This window comes from Microcaecilia unicolor, chromosome 7, assembly GCF_901765095.1.
Source record: "Microcaecilia unicolor chromosome 7, aMicUni1.1, whole genome shotgun sequence".
Taxonomy (NCBI): domain Eukaryota; kingdom Metazoa; phylum Chordata; class Amphibia; order Gymnophiona; family Siphonopidae; genus Microcaecilia; species Microcaecilia unicolor.
The window spans coordinates 187,595,746-187,612,272 of record NC_044037.1 but is presented as its reverse complement, the minus strand read 5'-3'; the positions used below and the strand labels follow the sequence as shown (position 1 = coordinate 187,612,272).

General features: G+C 39.8%; 1 protein-coding gene across 1 annotated transcript in view; it reads right to left on the bottom strand.

Moving 5' to 3' along the window:
* ABCA12 (ATP binding cassette subfamily A member 12) overlaps positions 1-16,527 on the bottom strand; it is a 542,556-nt gene that overhangs the window by 15,038 nt on the left and 510,991 nt on the right. Inside the window, 2 exon segments of the mRNA XM_030210844.1 lie at positions 5,535-5,640; positions 7,897-7,989. Coding sequence (XP_030066704.1) covers positions 5,535-5,640; positions 7,897-7,989 — 199 coding nt within the window.

The window sequence follows — 16,527 nt, the reverse complement described above, 5'->3', positions numbered from 1 at the left end:
TATGCATGTTTTAAGCTGTGCTCTGTTTTTCAGGGAAGGTAGAAAGTCAAAGCACTTGTGAAATCTCAAATTTCTAATAGAACTTTTCATTGGGTCAGAGATGATTTGATTTTAAAGAGAACAAATTATTGCCTTCTAGTCACACAGAGGTAATTGCTTTTATGTTTTCCTCAGAGTAGATTCATAATTCAGTTATGGAACCAGAACATTTGCTTGATAATGTGAAAAGCACTATTTCTGTCTTACTGAAACAGTGACTATCAGAGGCAATATTTCCATCATTTTTTGGCAAAGTTTGGTGGTTGCCATGCTTGAATAGAAAGAAATAAGGATCAACAAATAGGCTGTAGATGATATTTTTTCACTGGATCACGGCCACGGTTCCAGTCTATCAGCCTTTTCCCCCCTATCTTATGATTTAAGAGGAAGTGTATTCCCTATACTATCTGTTTTTCTTCCCTGCTTTCAAGGCTCCTTGGAGCCCCTAAAAATGATAAATAAAAAATAAAAGAAGTTTGTTTTCTCCCTGAAAAATTGATTTTAACTTGGCCAAGAGACGTTTTGAGCTAGACCTGTTTTTATAATGAATAAGGCACAAAAAGGTGCCTTAAATGACCAGATGATCACTGGAGGGAATCAGGGATGGCCTCCCCTTACTCCCCCAGTGGTCACTGACCCCCTCCCCCAAAAAATAGTAATTAAAAACATTACTTGCCAGCCTCAGGTCCATTAGAGCAGCATGGTGGAAACTGTGAGCCCTCCAAAACTCACCAGAAACCCACTGTACCTACATATAGGAACCCCTTCACCCATAAGGACAATTGTAGTGGGGTACAGTTGGGGGTAATGGGCTTTGGGGGGCTCAGGAGACAAGATAAGGTTGCAACAGTGTGATGTGTGCATGGGTACATTTATTTGAAATCCACAGCAGTGCCCCCTAAGATGCCCCATTGCTCTCCTGGGATGTTTGAGGGACCAGTCTACTAAAAATGATGGCCTCTCCTACATCCCAATGGCTTGATTTTCTACATTTTTCACTTGGATGGTTTTTTTCCCCGAAAATGGTTGAAAGAAAATGTACAAAGCAGAAAACCTTGTTCAAAATGGTATTTAAAAAAAAGATAGACATTATCCTTTTTTTGAAAATGACCTTCTTTCCTATTCGGATTTAGAACATTTTGTGCAAAACATTCAAAGCCAGACTTAGAGGTCATGTTGAAAATGCCCCTCATAGTCAGCATTTTCATTACAGATGCAAATACCACCTTCTGCAGATGCTTGAGACCAGACTATGATGTCTCAAATTGCCCCCATTGTTCCTGATGCTTCATGGAATGAGGGGGCATACGACAAAGTTAAGAGGGAATAGGCTTAGGAGTAACCTAAGGAAGTATTATTTCACAGAAAGGGTGGTGGAGGCGTAGAATGGCCTCCCGGTGGAGGTGGTGGAGTCGAGGACTGTTCCAGAATTTAAAAAGGCATGGGATAAGCATGTGGGATTGCTTAGGAACAGGAAGAATTAGGGGTTACAGAGGATGGGCAGACTGGATGGGTCGTATGGCCTTTATCTGCCGTCATGTTTCTATGTTTCTATGAGACAGGAGCCTTTCATTAATTTTTCTCAGACAACCTTTGGGGCAGCGTAAGTCAGAGTCAAAAAAAACAGTTCCAGTCAGTCAGAGACCTGTACCATAACAGGGAATTTTCCTCAGAGGAGACGTACCAAAGAAAATGGCATCATATCTCAAAAAAAAAGAAAAGAAGGCTAGATTCCACTACACTGCTGGTCTCAGTTCAAGAATCCTTGATGCCAAAAGCAATCATTGTACTGGAAAAGCTATCAGCAAGGAAGAAAGTCCCTTGTCCATTATTGACACTAGAATCATGATGTGGAAGGTGCTGCCACTATTGCACTTGGCTCTGAAGCTATAGGCAATGCAGACACCTACCCTGGTGTAGAACTGAGTGCCAAAAATGACTGAGGAAGTGATGCCCATCTTGGTTTCAGTAGTTGATCTCTTCACCTGGACCCTTAATTGTAACTATCAAAGAGAGAGGTCCACTTGGCATTGGCTTAGAACAGTTTTGGCATTTCATTAAGATTTTTTTGGCATACTGGTCCCATCCAAGATTTCTAGCTAGTGAGATTGGTACTGGAGGTTCTTCAGGGACAAATGTTAGCACTTCACAGTGAGTTCTTGAGCCAGTGACTCCTCCTTAGGCTTCAGGTGGTTTGAAATTCCAGAATGCATACTCTCACATCATTTTGCTGTGACAAGTTCCTCTTCAACCAATGAGAATAAGGAATCGGATTTAGTACGAGCAATGTGTATTTTGCATTTGGGGGTAGGGATTGACTGGGTTTGTGGTTTAGAATCAGGATTACAATGTTTTTGACATATCAGACATATCAGTTACTGTATGATACCTACATGCTTGATTACTGCTATCCAGTCTTCAATTTCTCTATTTGTACTTTGTCTACCTACAGCTTTATATTACTTTTCTTCACCCAGGCTCTTCTATTCCCATTCCTCTTATTCCCCAATTTTTCACTAACTCTATCTTCTTCCCCCTTCCATCCAGTGTCTCCCCTCTCTCTCTCTTCCCTTTCATCCAGCATCTCCCCTCCAGCATCTCTCCTCTCTCCCTCCCCACCCTTCCGTCTAGTGTCTCCCCTCAAGCATCTCCCCTCCAGCATCTCTCCTCTCTCCCTCCCCACCCTTCCGTCTAGTGTCTCCCCTCAAGCATCTCTCTTCTCTTTCTCCACACTCTTCTATTCAGCATCTCCCCTCCTGTATCCACCCTTGAATCTTTGTTTCCCCTGGCCACTGCTGCTTCTCCAGATCAGCAACAGCTGCGGCAAAACAACCTGAAGCAGTCTCAGGGCTGCAGTCTCTGTGCACATGCTATCAGCTCTACTGGCACGAGCATAGCTGCCATTGAGCAAGCCCAGCAAAATGCCCAGTGTTCCGCCCCCATATTCATGGAGGCAGGGTATATTCTAATGTATATTTAATATAAGTATTATTTGTATTTAATTGCATTGTCTGTGTATAGATAACACTGTGTACTGGGGCTTCCCCACCCCCTATAGTTTGCAGTATCCTGTGATTAACTCCATGTGAGCTTTCCCTATTAGCTGTTAGCTCTGAGCTAGGGTCAGCCCACCCTCTCTGCCCCTGCGAGCTGTGTGAAAGAGCCAAGTCTTCCTTGGATGCAATGGCGGCCCAACCATTAGGCCACCTGAGGTGGGGGCCTCAGGTGGCACTATTGTGAGACGGCATTGCCACCGCCTTTCTCTCCTCAACCCCCTTCCCTGAAATTATCTTTTTCCTTTCTTGTTTTTCAAAAGAAGGCAGCGGCAGCAATTCTCATAGGCTGCCCTGCTGCCGGTCTCAGCCTCTTCTTTCCACTGCGGGTGACCCGCCTCTGAGGAAACAGGAAATTATGTCAGAGAGGCGGGCCGCCCGCAATAGAGAGAAGGAGTGGGGACTGGTGGTAGGGCAGCCTATGGGAGTCGCTCCCACTGCCTTTTTTTGAAAAACAAGGAAAGAATGGAAAAGGTAATTTTGGGGAAGGGAAATGGGGAAGCAACGGAGAATGGCAGTGGAGGAGTCAGGGCGGCAGCTCATTTCTTGCCTCATGCGGCAGATTGCCTTGGGCCGCCCCTGCTTGCATGCTTTTGTGATCAGCAGCTGATGTAGGGGCTGGTCTCCCCAAATCATTCCCCTTCCATTTATCCTGAGTTTCTCCCCCTTTCCTTTGAGAATTACAGCTTTTCCTCTCAGCTGGGCTGAGGTTCTGGCCAGCTCATGTAGAAATCCATGTGGGATCTATTTACTAAAATAACAAAACTTTGCAAATTTACATGAAACTGGATGCAGGTTTGTGGAGATTCATATTGAAATTTTGCAAAAAACAAAAGAAATAAGTTTGACAAACTGAGGACTGGATTTACTTAAGTATGTTACCATTAAACAACAGCAGAAGAGTGATGGTTTTCTCCCAGATTTGCTGAAATTAAAGCATGAATGTAGGGAACTTGAGCGTAAATGGAATAAGGAAAAAATCTTCATTAGATAGGAATAATTGGAGGGCTGCAATTCATAATTATAAGCAGGCAACAAAAATGGCCAGGAGGAGATATTATTCTGGGCTGACTGAAAACGACAGTTGCAATACTAAAAAACTGTTCTTTATTGTTAATTCATTGTTTAAACCTGTAGACTCTGTAAGCCCTGATAAGAAAGAACTCCCCTCAGTGAATCAATTAGCTTTATATTTTCAGGAGAAGATTCAAAAGCTGATTTTTCCTTAACTGTAGATAACACAACAGAATTGTTTACTGACTCAGTCTATGGGCAGGGGATCCCAGTAGATAGAATATGGAAGGAATTTAATGTTATTCAGTGGTCAATCTTTTCTAAACTATTTCAGAAGTATGTTTCTTTCTGTTTATTGGATATTTGTCCCCTTTATTTAATGGAAGTAGCCCCAATAATTTTTTTGCATCAATGTTTATTCATGGATTAAGTGTCAGTTATCTCATAGACGTTTTTCTAATAGTATGGCAGAAATTATAATTACACCTATATCTAAAGATCTAAATCAATCTAAACAATTGGTTTCTAATTATAGACCAGTAGCCTCTATTCCATTTTTTGTGAAACTTATGGAAGGTTTAGTTACTGGACAGCTGAAGCGATATTTAGACCTGTATGATATTCTTCCCGCATCTTAATCTGGATTTTGTACATTCTACAGCACGGAAACGATGTTGTGTTCATTGCTAGATCACTCTAGGTCATTACTAAGTAAAGGAAAAAGTGCTCTGTTAAATCAATTTGACTTGTCATCAGCTTTCGATCTAGTGTATCACACTTTGTTATTACAGAATTTAGAGGAATTGGGAATTACGGGTAAAGGGGCCCTTTTGCTAAGTCGCGTAAGCATCTACGTGTGACCAACGTGTGCCAAAATGGAGTTACCGGCCAACAATGGCTGGTGGTAAGGTCTCAGACCAAAAATAGGCACGTGGCAATTTTCATTTTGCTGCACATCCATTTTCAACAAATAAAAAAGACCTTTTTACAGGCGCGCTAAAAAATGGATCAGCACACGCCCAAAACTCATGCCTACACTACCGCAAGCCATTTTTCAGCTTGCCTTTGTAAAAGGACCCCAAAGTTTTGAAGTGGTTCAGTGGCCTTTTGGGTAGTAGATCTTATAGGGTCAAGTTACATATAGATTTGTCTAATTTTTAATTTATAGTGCGGCTTAGTAAACAGGGCCCTTAGTTTGTAATGTTAGTAAATCTCTAATTATTATTATTATTGGTTTTTTTTTACAAATCAGTTCAAATATCAAATAGCTTGGATTTATTTCTAATGACATCAAGAGAGCTTTGGATATGACTCAGAATTGATTTACCTTATGTGTGTCTACCATTACAGCTTGCTACATAAGCTTTTGAAGGGCTACCTTTGCACTGAATCATCTCTTAATTATCAAACCTCTTATCTCCTACTCACCTTTAACTGTGTGTTTGGGAAATGCATGTGCATGAATTGAGTAATTGTCTCGGCGTGGTCTTCTTCATCTTTCATGTGCATCTTCACAGTAAATCCACTCCCAAACCTACAGCAATAACACAATAAGGAAAATAATTCAGTATGAAACACAGTGAAAGATCTTGATAAATTCTTTTATATACATATCATGGGAGAAATGCCATTAGCTAAGGATGTAATTATGTGTGGTGCATAACAATAGAAATGTAACTATGCAGGAAAAATAAACATTTTAGCTTAATTAACCCCCCTGTTTACTAAAGCTTAACTTGAGTTATCTGCAGCAGGGCCCATTTTATTCCTTTGGGCCCTGCTGCAGACAACTCGAGCTAAGCTTTAGTAAACAACCCCCTAAGCATAGTAAGACTTTTCAGAATGAACTACCCACTTCAGACTTATGATTTATAAATATGAAAATAATCTTATGCATGTACTGTTTAGCATTTTAAAGGGCTTCTTCAGAAATCATTGCATGACTAGAAATTTCCATCCAATGTATATGCAGAGAAATCATTTTAAAACTCTTTAATAAAAAGTAATTTCAATAGACATTCTTCATTTCATGGATTGCCAATATGCTGGTGTGTTAAATTTAAATTATTATGTGTGATTTTTAAAATATTCTCCAGAGAAGCACCCTCTTATATGACAACATCATGAAGCCATATTTGCCTCACAGAACTGAGGGGTCCTTTTACAAAGGCGCGCTGAAAAATGGCTTGCGGTAGTGTAGACTTGGGTTTTGGGAGCGCGCCAATCCATTTCTCAGTACATCTTTAAAAAAGGCCTTTTTTTGCTGAAAATGGACATGCAAAATCAAAATTGCTGGGCGTCCATTTTGGGTCTGAAACCTTACCGCCAGCCCTTGACCTAGTGGTAAGGAATCTGGGTGGTAACGACCTATGCGCATCAAATGCCACTTGGCATGCGTCCGTTACGCGCGTCCAAAAATAACAAATATTTTTCAGATGTGTGTATCGGATGTGCTTCAAAAATGAAATTACCACAAGAGCCACATAGTAGTCAGGTGGTAACTCCATTCTGGCGTGCATTGGGCGCGTGTAGACACTTACGCAGCTTAGTAAAAGGGGCCCTGAATGTTTTGAAAGTTCTAGGCTTCTGAAGTTATCCAGTGCTAGATCACATTGATTGGCAGAGACGCGTAAAAAGTATTTTACTCTAGCTGGGCTTTTTGAATCGAACAAATTACCAGGTGAAATCAGAATGTTAAAAGACTTTGGTACCTTAAGAAAACAGTTCAAAAGACATTCGGTGATTGAGAAGTGTATATTGATGAAAAACAATTTGAATACTATACTGCTACAATGTTGTGTGATATTTTAAGGGGTCCTTTTACAAAGGTGACTGACTGTTCATTTAGAATTCATGTTCTATATATATTACCAATTGTATATGTATTCTGAAATGACATGTCATGACGGAAAATTGTAAGCCACATTGAGCCTGCAAATAGGTGGGAAAATGTGGGATACAACTGCAACAAATAAATAAAAAGTGGCCTTAGTGCGCCCTTACATGGGTCCTTCTTGCGAGCTAAGACCATTTCTTACCGCTACTGGAAAATGGACGATTTCCATTTTCTGGCCTTGATGGCCATGCGTTAACGTTGCCATTAGCACATGACCATTAAAAAGATTAGTGCGCAAGCTCTTACTGCCACCTATTTTGTAGGCGAAAAAGGCTCATGTGCTAATCAGCTGATTAGAGTAGAAATGCCCCAGACACACCTTCACTGAGAAGCAAAATAAAGACATTTTTTTAAACAGGTGGTGTATGCGCGCAGAGTGCAAATTTACTGTGGGACACTTCAGCGCATCCCACGGTAAGTGCACACTTGCACTTACTGAATCTTAGTAAAAGGATCTCTAAGTATCTTAGGAGTCCTTTTACAAAGGTTTGCTAGTGGTTTTTAGGCGCGCTAAATGCTAGTGATGACCAAAGAAATATGTGGGCGACTCTAACATTTAGCGCACGCTAAAAACGCAGTGCGCCTTTGTAAAAGGACCCCTTATTGTGTTGATTGTATTATGTATATTTTTATTGTACACCATCTAGAAGTGTGGATAGTTGTAGTCTATAAATATTTTAAATAAATAAATATTTGTATATTTATTTACTTTTTTGTGAGTAACATCCAAGTGTAATCTACTCATAAGACCAGGTGATAAGGTGATATTTAGTTCTGCAATCTTTTGTGGATTTCTGCTAGCCCTAAAGACAGGCATCATATATGCTAGACAACCTCTCACCACACTATCAGCTCAGAAGTTGAGCATTAACCTGAAATGTGTTTGTTTCTGACCTGTGTTTTATATGTTGCAATGTACCGATGCACTGGAACTTGCCGTTTACCATAATAGCCAGCCTGGTACAAAGAGCTTCACATTCTTCCATGCTGTTAAATAAAGAGAGTAAATAAAGATATGAGAGCAGAAATACAAAATAAACAGGAAATGACTCGTAACCTATGGAACTTCGTAAGTCTAAGTACTTTGAAAATGAGCTACAAAGTCTACCACATTATTTTGATAAATGGTTTCTATTTTGCATACATAGATTATTAGAAACAGAGGCATACAAACATACAAACTAAAAAGTGTCTCACATATTCAGCTTTGCTTAGGAACCTATACTGATTTCCTAAACATTCAATGTTTTAACTCCATAAACATGCTATACATAAAATCAAGATTGACCTCACATATTTTTCAAAAAGACCAGCAAGTGAACCCACTTTGAATTCTCCACCACAAGTTCAGCAACAGAAAATGTATTCAAAAGCTCCCATGGAAAAAAGTTACAGTCAGAGAAAAGCTGCTGAAAAGAACTATTTTGTCTTTTAAAAAATATCTTTATCATTTTCTTCACATTGAATAAAAAAAGATGCATGTGTTAGCACAGTTTTTCTATGGTCATTTTTCTGCTACTAGTGATGGAAAAGTTGGTAAGTCCCTTTTCTCAGCTGTGAAGCGAGGAAAGTCAGCCCACATTAACAGTGTACCAGCAGAACAAGCTATGTGATAAATCTGAAGGGTCCAAACCCCCCCCCTAAAAAAAAAGTCAGTCTGAGCATCACTGCCCAAAACATCTGCTTTGAATGTCAATGGTTTCAAAATTTCCAGAATAATCCAGTCACAGGTGAGTCAGTTAGGATTAATTCAAACCAAATCTAAGACAAGATAAAGGACTAATTATGTCTGATTCCCCATCCTCAACTTTGAAAATTCTGATGTAGCTCTAATTTATTTATTTATTTGAATCATTTAATATACTGCAGCTTGTAAACATATCAGAGCATTGTACGATCAAGTTATAAAACTATAAATAAAAATAAAACCAAATAAAAACTTAAAAAATTACAGATGAACAAATGCAAAAGGGAGGAATGTATAGCATAACAATTTAAAACCAATCATAACCATGTAACCTGTGATACAGAAAGGAAAAAGAAAACAGACCTAATAAATTAGTACATTTACAAAGCTGCGGTAAAAGAGGCCCTAGAGTAGTATCGGCGTGTGGATTTGCCGTGTGTCAAGGCCCCCTTTTACCACAGCAGGCTTAAAAAAAAAAAAAAGGAAATGGCCGTGCAGTAAGTGAACCATTTGCCGTGCAGCCATTTCCCAGGGTAGCCCTTACCACTGCCTATTTAGGTATGCTACCATTAAACAACAGCAGAAGAGTGATGGTTTTCTCCCAGATTTGCTGAAATTAAAGCATGAATGGGTCAGAGATGATTTGATTTTAAAGAGAACAAATTATTGCCTTCTAGTCACACAGAGGTAATTGGCACGCTTCGGAGCCCAGCGGTAGTGCTGAACTGATGCAGGCCAAAGCGGTGGTATGGGTTCTGCTGCTTTGTAAAAGATGCCCTAATAGACTACTGCCAAAGACTTTAATTTGATCTTAATGTTCAATACTTTTAAGCTCAGATTGACAACAATGAATTAATCACTTAAGATTAACCTACAAATCCATTTTCAGCGCACCTGTAAAAAAGGCCTTTTTAAAATTTTTGCCAAAAATGGACATGTGGCAAAATAAAAATAAAATAAAATAAAATAAAAATTGGTGCACGTGCATTTTGGGTCTGAGACCTTACCTCCAGCCATTGACCTAGTGGTAAGGTCTCATGCAGTAACCATGCGGTAATCGTCTACATGCATAGAATGACGATTACCGCCTGTTTTCTGCCGCGCGCAGGAAAATAAAAATTATTTTCCGGCACGCGTAGCGGATGCGCGTTAAAAATGAAATTACTGCTCAGGCCTCGCAGTAGCCGGGCGGTAACTCCAAATTGATGCATGTTAGGCACACATAGATGCCTATGCAGCTTAGTAAAAGGGCTCCTGTGTGCATTAATTCTTATTTTTGACAGTTAAGGCACAACCGATAAAGATCTATATATTATATCCCTAATGCACTCCTAAGTTCTATCGTACTTTTTTGGTGTTTTGCTGTTGGGATTTTTATTCCTTCCCTGTTGTATCATGTCAAACCTTTATCTTGTTTTCCCCTTCTTTTTAATATGTTACAGGTATTCACTGGATATTGTAAACTGCTCTAATGTCTAATTTGATGAAGGATGGTCTATAAAATGTCATATCAATCAATCAATCCCCTGGAGTAACTTCCACTACATTGCTGTAACAAGTTGCACTACTTATGTAGACCTAAATGGACAAGGAACAGAAACGAATTCATGGGAAAGGAAAAAAAGTAAGAAAAATAATCTTTCCTAGGAAATTCTTGTGGGATATGGGCAGCTTCCCAAAATTATTCTTATTCTACTGTACCTGCTTACAGGTGTTCTATTGTGCTTCTGTTTATGCCTTGCAGACCTGATGTCACATCATTGATTTCCCTGTCAGACTCCACCCCCTCACTCCTGAAGTGACATGATACCTGGTATTTCATAAATCTAATTTAGCACTATAGCACACCTCTAGGGAGCAGACACAAGTAGCAGGATGCACATGAGTAAGTGAATTCAAAATCCAGTTCTTCCTTCTAATTTTCCTACGATGACTACAGTCCAAAGTTTTCACATTGTTCTCATGTTTGCTGTTAATTTATTTTTTTACGCTAATGTCACCTGCACACTCCATTTCAATATTCTGGGGACATGGGCCTGCCAGGTCACATCATGGCAGCATCTACTACTACTACTACTTATCACTTCTATTACATTGCACCTAGGACTCCTTTCAATCAACAGGTCTCTGAATCAATTACTCACTCTCAATTTGCCCTCTTAAATGTATATTCTATTAAACACAAACAATATTTTATTAGAGATCTGATCCTTCAACATAGATTAGACCTACTATTTCATACAGAGACATAGCTCTCCAACGTGGAAGCATCCCCCCTTGGCTTCTCTTAAGTGTATCTTAACTGCCCCCTTAAGATGGGGAGGTTTGACGGTTCTGTTTTCTTAAAATCGTCCACTGCATGCTCTTATCATTTCCCCCTTTCCTCTTGTAGAACTTCTGTTACATTGTCTTAACTTGCCTACATCAATACATTTTCTACTTATTTATCACCCTTCTCAACGTACAGCTGTATCTTACCATCAGTGCGTTCTTTCTAGCAAAAAAGGTGCCGGTACTCAAATGCTAGGCCACCCTTCAGGGGTGGGGCAATCACTGAGGGACCTACCCCACAATAGCCAGGCTCCTGCAACCAGTCACAGAATCTATGACAAGGCAGAATTGGTGTGTAGAGCCTGAGCTCTTTCATGAAAACTTGGGGTCCATGAGTCAATTGTAGCAGACAATGGAAAAGGTGCCAGTACTCAGTACCCCTCAAAAACAGCCCTGCTTAGCATGCTCTCCAGTCGGTCATCAGTCACGTCATTCTTCAATTTGATCACATTGAGGGACATTTTTGATATGACATCTAAGTCCGACTTTAGATGTTTTTCAAAAAACGTCCAAAATCTGAATAGGAAAGAAGTTCGTTTTCAGAAAAGAAAAACGTCTATCTTTTGTTTTCGGAAATACTGTTTCTAACAAGGGTTTGTGCTTTGGACATTTGTTTTTTGGTCCATTTTCAAAAACAAAACGTCCACGTGAAAAACTTAGAAAATCAAGCCACTGGGATGTAGGAGGGGCCAGCATGTTTAGTAGACTGGTCTCCCAGACATCCCAGGAGATAAATGGGGCACCCTAGGGGGCACTACAGTGGGTTGGAGGGCTCACAGTTTCCACCACAAATGTGACAGATAGAGGGAGATAGGGACCAGAGTCCCCCATGCCATGGTGCACTGCACTGGCTAAGCCAGATGAGGCGAACGCCCAGCCACAGAAGCAGGGAGCCAATTTAGATTTGGCTCCCTTGAGAGAATCGGCGGTGACCCTGCATAGCATTTGGAAATCTCTTCAAGCTCTATCAGTGACTGTGGTGAAGTCTGCACAGGACACAGCGCTGTTGGTGAGCAAATCAGATGATCTTTCTACTTTTTTGGAATTAAATAAGCAGGAATATCTTAAATCAGCCCAGCAGACTGAAGGAGATATTAAAGAACTTAGAACTTCTGTTGCTTCTGTGATTAAAGATAATTTGTCTATACATAAGAAACTGGAACAGGTTGAAAATTTCAACCAGAGGCTTAATCTCCAGGTTTTGAACTTTTCTAGATTTCCAGAACTATCTCCTGTAGAATTATTTAAAAAATACCTTATTGATATTTTGAAATAGTCCTCTACTTCTATTCCACCTTTGAACAAGGTTTATTATATTCCTGCTGCAGTGAAACAAACAGGGGAAGCTCTTGGAATTCCTGTGGTTCCAGATCCTTTCCAACAACAAGGTCTGGACATAGATAATTTGTCTGCTGCTATTTTGGAGTCTTCTTTCTCTGAGTTGTCTGATCCTGGTTCATTGCTGGCATCCTTGGTTTTCAAACAAGATTTAAATGCTGTTCTGCATTTATATTTCCAGAACTCACAGGCTTTGTTCTGTGGACAGAAGATCTGGATCTACCCTGATGTAGCCAAATCAACTCAAGATAGGAGAACATTATTTCTAGCAATGCAAAGACTTGAGCATTAGATGCCTCGTTCCTTTTGGTATATCCCTGTAAATGTTTAATTCATTATTTAGAAGTGAAATATGTTTTTTGGGAACCTCAACATTTAAGGACATTTCTGGATGTTAAAAAGATCTCCAGTGGTAATGTATAACCTGATGGCATTTGGATAGAAAGTGGATATGTAGCTCGATCTAGGGCCTTGCTTTAGTAATTTATTCATATGTTTATCTTGTAATTATTTACTGACATGTCCCCTCCTTTAGTGGTGTAAAAAGGGGTTTAGTTTTTTCTTTATTGTTACATATGCCTCCGTGTTTCTTAAGCAAGTATATACTTGTGAATTATATATCATAAATTGAATAAAATAAAATAAAATAAAAAAATAAACATCACAATGACAACCAGGATGTCACCTCTGTGGGACAACACTTTCTAAAACAAGAGGGGAGGGGAAGAAGAAATTTTGGACTTGGAATAGAGGGGAGGGGAGGGAGAAATGCTGGATCCAGCTGTGGAGGGGAAGGAAGAAAAGATATTTGTTGGGAGAGATGTTGGACTAGAGGGCAGATGGAGGGAAGGAAAGATGCTAGACAGTGGAAAGAAGGAGGGAGAGATGCTGGACCATAAGGGGGAGAGGAGCGATGCTAGGCCACAGTGGGGGGGGGGGGGGCAGGAAGGAAGATGTAATAGAGCAATTTGACAAACTGAAGAGTAGCAAATCGCCTGGACTGGATGGTATTCATCCCAGACTACTGATAGAATTGAAAACTGAACCTGCCGAGCTATTGTTAATAATATGTAATTTAACTTTAAAATCAAGCATGGTGCCAGAAGATTGGAGGGTGGCCAATGTAACACTGATTTAAAAAAAAAAAAAAGGTTCCAGAGATGATCCAGGAAATTATAGGCTGGTAAGCCTGAGGTCAGTGCTGGGCAAAATGGTAGAGACTATTATAAGGAACAAAATTACTGAGCATAATCAAAAGCATGGATTAATGAGACAAAGCCAACATGGATTTAATGAAGGGAGATCTTGCCTCACCAATCTATTACATTTCTTTGAAGGGGTGAACAAACATGTAGATAAAGGTGAGTTTGTCGATACTGTGTATCAAGATTTTCAAAAGAAATTTGACAAAGTACCTCCTGAAAGACTCCAGAAGAAATTGGAGAGTCCTGGAATGCAGTGTTCTATTGGGGATTAAAAAATGGTTAAAAGAGAGAGTAGGGTTAAATGGTCAGTATTCTCAATGGAGAAGGATAGATTGTGGGGTTCTCTAGGGGTCTGTGCTGGGACTGCTGCTTTTTAACATATTTATAAATGATCTAGAGATGGGAGTAACTAGCGAGGTAATTCAATTTGCTGACGACACAAAGTTATTTAAAGTTGTTAAATTGCAAGAGGATTGTGAAAAATTTCAAGAAAACTTTACGAAACTGGGAGACTGGACATCCAAGTGGCAGATGACATTTAATGTGAGCAAATGCAAAGTGATGCATGTGAGAAAGAGGAACCCGAACTATAGCTACGTAATTCAAGATTCCACATTAGGAGTCACTGACAAGGAAAGGGATCTAGGTGTCATCGTTGATGATACGTTGAAACCCTCTGCTCAGTGTGCGGCGGAGGTTAAGAAAGCAAATAGAATGTTAGGTATTATTAGGAAAGGAATGGAAAACAAAAATGAAGATGTTAGAATGCCTTTGTATCGCTTCATGGTGCGACCACACCTTGAATATTGTGTGCAATTCTGGTCATCGCATCGTAAAAAAGATGTGATAGTGGAATTAGAAATGATAACGGGGATGGGACAACTTTCCTATGAGGAAAGGGCTAGGGCTCTTCAGCTTGCAGAAAAGACAGCTGAGGGGAAATATGATAGAGGTCTATAAAATAATGAGTGGAGTAGAACAGGTAGATGTGAATCGCTTGTTTATTCTTTCCAAAAATACTAGTACTAGAGGGCATGCAATGTAGCTACAATGTAGTAAATTTAAAACACATCAGAGAAAATATTTCTTCACTCAATGTGTAATTAAATTCTGGAATTCTTTGCCAGAGAATATAGTAAAAGCAGTTAGCTTAGTGGGGTTTTAAAAAGGTTTGGATAGCTTCCTAAAAGAAAAATCCATAGACCATTATTAAAATGGACTTGGGGAAAATCCATTGCTTATTTGTAGGATAAGCAGCATAAAATGTGTTGTACTGTTTTTGGGATCTTGCCAGGTACTTGTAACCTGGATTGGCCACTGTTGGAAACAGGATGCTGGGCTTGATGGACCTTCGGTCTGTCCCAGTATGGCAATACTTATGTACTTATGAAGAGAGATGAGACAGGAAGATGCTGGGGGGTGGATTGGAAGGGACAGGGAAATTTCAGATTATGTAGCTTGGGGAAGAGGAGGAGGAGACACTGGGTTACAAGGGTGGAATGATGTAGAGGAAGGAGAAATGGTAGGAATGTTGGAACCATGTAGGAGAGCACAAGGGTTGAGGTGGCAAGGAGATGAATAGGAGAAGAATGGTGAATATAGAGAATAGAGATGGGGTGATGGGGAATAGAAGAAAGATGGAAGAGAATGGGAAGCTGGGGAAGGAATGAGATGGGAAATGGAAGAACTAGGGGTTGAGAGAATGAGATGAAAATTTGATTGGTAGGTAGTTGAAAAGTAAAAAGGAAGAGAGGGGTGAGAAAGAGGATGAAATTTGAGAGAACGGGAGGCAGAAAGAAATAAAAGGGAGGAAAGAGCTAAAAGGGAAAGATCAATATGCCAGAGGCAGGTGTAGTGAGGGCATGGAACAAGACAGAGGGAGAGAGGAGAAAGACAAATGGATACTAGGTACTGAAAAGGGAAAACAGAAAAAAGAAACCGGGAGCCAACATTATGGAAAAATAAAATGTACAGACAACAAAAGCTAGATAGTATTTTGTTTTGAATTTATTAATTGGAATAGGTTAGCTTTGAGAAATGTGAATGGCAGATATCTTTGTATTGTGTTCAGTAGAAAAGGAAATGCATTATATTTTTCCAGTGTTGCAGTACTTGCCAAATTTAATTTCTGAGGTTCCCAGTTCAATTTTTGTCTTCATACTTCAGATCTCTCATTCTGTATTCAGTGAGGGTTTGTCTGTGTTGTTGTTTTTTAATTATTTTAGATTTGGCTTATTGTGTGTGAAGTCATTTAAAGTTGTTTTATATGTGGTAGCAATGGTGGATAGGGAGATTGGAAGAGGATTCAGGGGACTGGGGGTGCCTCTCCATAATTTCTGCCCTGGCCCTCAGTATGTCTAACACCAGCTCTGGAAGAATATATGTGTGGGGGAGATGTCTGTATGCATGAGTGGATAGAACATATGTGTTTGAGTGGTGAATGTGTGGGTTTAGGATCGTGTGGATTATGGGTTTCTGTAGTGAACATGTAGGGATGTGTGGAAAGTGGGGGGTGTGGAAGAAATAAGAGTACAGATGAGTGAAAGTATGGAAAAAAAAAGTGTGTGCTTGTGTTTCAGCTGTGTATTTGATATATGGCAGGTGCATGGTGGTATATGGAGAGTTGGTGCTATCAGTTTATAGGCATTTCATCTATTTTTGTTTGTACTCTGTACCAAAGTGCTGCAAGGTTGTGGGAGGTAGGGAACCTTTGGAATGGAGTGATGGTTACATGCCAACAGTTCTAGAAGTTTTTGGCAGTTGCCTTTGGAAACAATATGCAGATCAATATTCAGCCTCCACAGTCTATATTTTTTAAGTGTTGGCTGGGGCAGTCAAAAAATATTGGATATTCAGTGCCACTATCCAGATGGTAGCTGGTGCTGAATATCCAGATAAGGTGATTCTGCAAACAAGATAACTTATCTAGACAATTTAGGAGAGTGTTCTATCTGCCCTAAGTTA